The 6,169-nt window shown below is 34.4% G+C and overlaps 1 protein-coding gene across 1 annotated transcript; it reads right to left on the bottom strand.

Annotated features, from left to right (window-relative positions):
* Positions 1 to 2,267: 2,267 nt before the first annotated feature.
* Positions 2,268 to 3,864, bottom strand: LOC118747443 (cuticle protein 38-like). Its single transcript, XM_036481489.1, has 2 exons — positions 3,759 to 3,864; positions 2,268 to 3,122 (listed from the first exon to the last, which is right to left on the bottom strand). The coding sequence occupies exons 1-2, from the start codon at positions 3,768 to 3,770 to the stop codon at positions 2,700 to 2,702; spliced, it is 435 nt and encodes a 144-aa protein (XP_036337382.1). The 5' UTR covers positions 3,771 to 3,864; the 3' UTR covers positions 2,268 to 2,699.
* Between the last annotated feature and the right edge of the window lie 2,305 nt (positions 3,865 to 6,169).

The following is a 6,169-nucleotide window of genomic DNA, read 5'->3' as shown; positions in this document are numbered from 1 at the left end:
TTCCATACTCATGGGAAAATATGGGCGAGATTGGAAAAGGGGGCATGGCACCTCCCATAGGCGTGAATTATTTAATCAGCTATAACTTCGGAACCATAAGTCACATGACATGTTTAACTCCTGAAGTTATCTACTAGTGTTCTGCAAAAAACTAGTATGTTTATATCGACGGCAGAGTGGAATATCGGCCTATTTCAGCAGCCGGTTCTCAAACGCCCTATCTCAAAAACTTTTCAAAAATTAACTACTTAAACAGATTCTTAGCGCTATCAGAAAAACTCCAATCGCACTACCCAGCTTATCCCTAGAAACAAAACAAAATGTGCTGAAAAGCAAAGCAGTTCTCTTCGTAAATTGGAAAGGAATGTGAAGCCAAAATCCAGTGTGATGTTATTACACAAACAAGGAGAAGCTCGGTCAAACACTAACTACATCTTGTCCAGGTTGTGCTTGCACTTAGTCACATGCAGCGGAATCGGCACATATTTAACCTCTGTCATAATAGCGCCTTCCTCAACTAATCTGCAAGCTTTCTCAATGCCCTTCGCTAGCCTGCAACCTAATATTCGTCTTCGAGTAGATATCCGGAATAAGTTATTCCACCTACATAGAAAATTTTGATGACCTCCACAAAAACTGACCCGACTTTTTTTAATGTATATAGGTGTTTTTTTTTTAATTTTTTGAATATCGAGTTAACTGGATTTTTTTATCGAACGAACCGGTTTTTTTTTAGTTCATACAAAACTTGACCCTTCAATAAAAGTTGTAAGGTTTTTGAAGTTATCAAGGTCTTTTCCTGCTTAAGGGTAACCCCTAAGTAGTTTTAAAGTTATATACTAGGTTATTTGTGATGAAGGGTATATCATATTTGACTCAAATATATACATGTTTGGCGCTTAAACGTTTTCTACGTGTTTGGCCGAGCTTCTCCTCCAATTCGTGCTCTGCTTGTTGATGTGGAATAAATCTAGAGGTCTACACTTTTACACCGCCTCCGAAGAAATTTTTTAGGACAGAAAAACACTCGAAGGTTTGCCATTACTTTTTTTGATGGTACTGGGACCTGAAATTTAACCATACATTTCCCAAGTGGCAGGAGGCACATCTAAGTACTTTGCTACGGCGGCGAGAAAACTACTTAAATCCAAAAAAGCCAAAAAAAAAATGCAATAAATTATTAAAAAGAAAGTTAAAATAAGACCAAACGAGAATAATTCACTGATTTTTCTTTGTTTTAATAATAATAATAGTTTGGCGCTTACACATATGTTAGTGTTTGGCCAAGCTTCTCCTCCGAATTGTGGCATGCGCCTTGATGTTGTCACACAAAGCTGAGTGACCTACCGTTTTACGCCGACTCCGAACGGCGATTGTATTTTTATGAGAAGCTGTTTTTCATGGCAGAAATACACTCGGAGGTTTGCCATTGAGTGCCGAGGGACGAGCGCTGTTAAGAAAAAACCTTTCGCTATATTTTTTGCTTTGACCAGGGTTTGAACCCAGGTGCTGAAGAGTGATAGCGCGCACTGCTTACCACTACTTACTTTTACTTTTGGTCTAAAAAAGACTTTTCTAAATAAAAGCTATCTTAAGCACTTTCACTAAAACGATGTCCAATAAACCGATTTATCCGGCTTTTTTCTTAATTTCGAAATCGGGAACCGGTCTTTTCTGGCGTATAATCGAACACCCTATTTGAATCAAGAAAATAACGTAGCTTGAAAAATATTGGGAAAATTAAAAAAAAAAAATAAAGGCCTTTTCTTTTCTTTTTAATCATTATTTTTTATTTTTTTTCCCCAATTACTCGAAAGCCAGTTTTGAAAAAAAGGGCGTAAAATCGAACACCCTTCACACCTTTTTCCGTATGACCTGCACTCGAAACGTAAAGCCTAAACTAGTTAGTAGGAGGAGCATTTATTGACTTATTAGGTATTAGGAAGTGAGTTTCCAAGATGCCTTTGATATCCTGTCGTTATGTTAAATTCACATGGAAGATAAATGTAGTTGTAACAAAATTAAAAATTCGATACACTTCCTCCGTTTATTTGACTTACAGCCGATGAGAAAACTAAATCTGAAATGACGGCACTGGAAAAAATGTTGAGCCTCATACGATTTCATTATTCAGCTTCAGTACCTCCATTGCGCAAATTCTAATGAAGATTTTTGTTTCTCAAACTTCCAAACCACTAGAAATTCAAAAAGATATTTCATTTTGTTTTAACATTTTATTAAAAATTACTTAAAAAATTAACTCAACATTGAATACACGAAACAAACAAACAAACAAAATCTCTGCGAAAAAATAATCATTAATTCTGAAGAAGTGGATTAAATTTTTATGCTTCTTCAGCGCTTAATCGAAGCCCTACAGTTCTGCTCTGCTCACTCACTCTTGTGGTTGTTGTAATTTATATCGCCGACTTGCATGAATAGCCTGCATTTCTTACTCACTTTAATCACATAAATCGCACCAAATATCGACAAGATTTTATGAATGTGAAAAAATTTATATAGTCTCCTGATATGCTTATGATTACATATGTATGTATGTATGTGAGATAGTTCGACAAATGTGTGCTCCCAAAAATAAAAATATCCATATTGCTTTGCATGCTGTAGTCCTTAAATTCATTAGCCTTTTTTTCCAAATCCTTGTCCGTGTGCATCCAAATTCATCACAATCTACGCACTTAATGCAACAAACCATGGCCATAACCGTAGTCGAGACCATAATGGCCCAGCGACCCGTGGTAGGTGGAGGAAGTGTGGTAAGCAGGCGCCGCATATACGGCTGGAGCAGCATGCACCACAGCTGGGGCAGCATGCACAACAGGAATAGCTTTAGTGGCCACTTTGTAGGTATTGGCATAGGAGGTGGCCAATGGCGCAATGGTCTTCACAACCGGTGCAGCAACAATGGGCGCACTGTAAGTCTTCACGATTGGTGCGGCAGCAACAACGGCTGGTGCATGATAGGCTGGCGCCACAATGCCACTGTAGCCACTGTAACCACTGTAACCCAAACCATGACCACTGAGTCCATAGCCACCGAGTCCATAGCCACCCAAGTAGCCGGCGGACGCGACAGCACAGAGTGCAGAGAAGGTGACGATCTGGAAGAGAATGAGGAAGAACATTTAGTTAATTTTGAGAAATAATTTAGAAGTCGCGAAAAGTTGCTATTTAAAATTTTTTTTCCAACTGACTGAGCAAAAAAATTTTTTTTATTCCTTTATCTTTTCTTCATTCAATTGGGACTTATTAAAAATCAGCAGGACTTTTGAGCAACTTAAAGCTTACAATCTATTGAATAAAAGCTAAATGTGCTATATAACTGTATACCGAAAAATTTCTAAAATTCCGATAAAAATTTTAAATTTAACACAAATTTTGTGAATTTTTCAAAAATTTTTAAACTTTGAATTATGCGACAAAAGTTACAGCATGAATTATATTTTTATAAAAAAAAACGTTCGAAAAAATTAGCTCATCAAATATGCGAATATTGCCAAAAAACCACTCTGGAAATTTTTTTATTCACAGTAATGATTAGTTTGCACAATAAATCGATTTTTTTTTTGTATAAAATTTGATGTTATTATTAATTTTTGTTCGACTTCAGTTGGCTTATTTCAATATTCCAACTGAAATTTTTCCATCACTTCACTTGCAACTTTTCACAAAAATGGTTTCCATCGCTCATTAAAAACAGCACACTTTATCCTTTCATATCCTTTCGTACTGCTTACCAAATTGAACATTTTTGTTGTTGAGTATTAAGATTTGTTAGCACACAAACTACCACCACTAGAGTTTGTTAGACGCAAATTTCGTTATGACTTTACATTGCAGCGGTGGCGGTTATTTATACACCAAAATCGGAAAAGTTCTTACAAAGCAACGGAATGACTAAACTTACACGCACGCATACGTTCTCATATACAGTTATACAAAAGAAAAATTGGCATATGAAGAGCAAATAAACGACAAGCCAAGTCGAAAGCGTCAACTCAACTCGACCACTCAAAACAAATATGTAGCAAGCAGAAACAACAACAACAAAACGGTGTTTTTACAAATGCTCAAAAACGCCCTGACACCATATCAACAACAACAGCAAAAACAGCAACAACTCCACCGATAGTCAGCTGATGCGCGAATTGTGCGAGCGAAGGGGTTGCCTTGCCACATACAAAAAAAAAAAAACGAAGCAATAAAATTAATTGGTCACCAACAAGCCGGATAGAACGCATGCGCATGCGCTCAATAAGCTGCGGACGCATAGACTAGCTACGAGCTGGGAGCTTGACGCTGCTAGCATGCACATAAATACACAAGTTGAAACAACGCTCTGGAATATATACAGTGACTCAAAAAAGAAAACGCAAGTTTCTTCTTTTTTTTTTAATAAATTTTCAAAATTTTTATTTTTAAGTTAAAATTTTATAAGAATAGTCACGGAAATTAAGGATTTAAACTTTATGCAAAATTTATGAAAATTCAACCAATTTTCATCAAACTTCAAACTTTTCAATCTGAATTTTTAGACAATTTTTGCTTATGCAGAAATTTGATTAGTAGAATCAAAAGAATGCTTAAAGGGGCTAATAATTCGCTAGCTTTTATGTAATATTTTTGTTTTTTCTTTGCACATTTCTGCAATTACTAAGAGTCAGTCTAAATTCGATGGACTGTAAAACTGCATATCTGAAATTTTTTTAAATTTATAAAAATTCAAAAATTTTAAATTTCGTTGAAAAATTTTTTAATTTTTTTTTTTTTTAATTTTGGATAAAGTTTGAGATATCGCTTTTATAATAAACTTAACCCTTTTTTATAAAATATTTACAAAAAAAATTACTTGAAAAGCATTGCCAATATTGAGAAAAAAATCACCTTGTGGTCATTGTGTGTGTCACTGTAAATACATACGTACGTTTGTACCTCAGCAGTGGCAGTTTATTTGCAATACATAGGCGCTCATTGGCGGCAATTATAATCACTATGCAGTCCATTTGTAATGATAATTTTATTGGCTTCACTTACTCATATTTGCAGCTTTGAAACTCAACAATTGAATTAAATGCCGCTTTTTTGTTGAATTAGCTTTTTTGAGCGCTGAAGTGTTTAAGTGGAAATTGCAACAAAAAATAATATAAATGCCTATCAAAGTGGTCAGTTGCGTAGCGGTTGGCTATGCATTGACACACCGGAAATTTTTGTATATAATTTAATTTTAAAATATTAAATGCTTAGAGTTGCTTTAGTGACACTCTAAAGCCTTAGCTGTTTTAGTTTTAGTGCCTAGTATGTAGTGCAACTGTTGTCCATTCATTAATTTTCAATTAATTTTACAGCCTTTCAAAAATTATGCGTTAAAAGCACTTTATTTTTTGTTGCTGATTTTTAGCTATTTTTGCGCATGCTCGCCCATGTGACCACAGGCATGTGACGATTTATGCAACATTTTTTTTTTTTTACACTTTTAGCATTGCATGTTTTGTGCCCCAAGCTAGGTCAAATGCAGCTTTTTGATTTTAATCTAATTTTTTAGCAACATTCTTGATAAGTAGATAAGTATTTATGTACGTGCGTGCTTTGAGTCAACTGCAGTTATCGATAAAAACCAATTCAGTTTTAAGTGATTAATAATTGCATTTTAAAAATTATGAAGTTTATTTTTCGTGCATAATGGTAATCTTTATCATAAGTTATTAAATAAAGATAAAAAAAATCCTCAAAAGTTTGTTTAGTCGCTCTTTCATGATTCTTCGTTGCATTTCTTTTATATAGGAACTCATATATATGTATTTATGTACATATATATGCATTGTTAAATATCTTGCGCATTTTTATTGTTTTTCCATAGTTGCCAAGCACATATACATATGCACATATATTTATTAACTCTAATTGATTTAATTGAATAATTAGTCACAACTAACTATCGGGCATAATGCAGGTCACATGAATCGTGTACAATATGAAGCAGTTATTTGCATATGTACATACATATCACTTCATATGCAGCTATGCATGATCAAATCACTAAAATTGTAAGATAATGAACTGAGTACTCTAAAGCAAGGCATTTGAAGTAAGAAACCAATATATTATTTTATTTTATTTATGTGGTTAACAAAATATTACGGACCGTTTT

The sequence above is a fragment of the Rhagoletis pomonella genome, unplaced genomic scaffold (genome assembly GCF_013731165.1).
Source record: "Rhagoletis pomonella isolate Grant_MI unplaced genomic scaffold, Rhpom_1.0 Rhpom_scaffold_00012, whole genome shotgun sequence".
Taxonomy (NCBI): Eukaryota; Metazoa; Arthropoda; class Insecta; order Diptera; family Tephritidae; genus Rhagoletis; species Rhagoletis pomonella.
The sequence above is the reverse complement of the archived record's forward strand: the minus strand, read 5'-3'. Positions and strand labels throughout refer to the sequence as shown.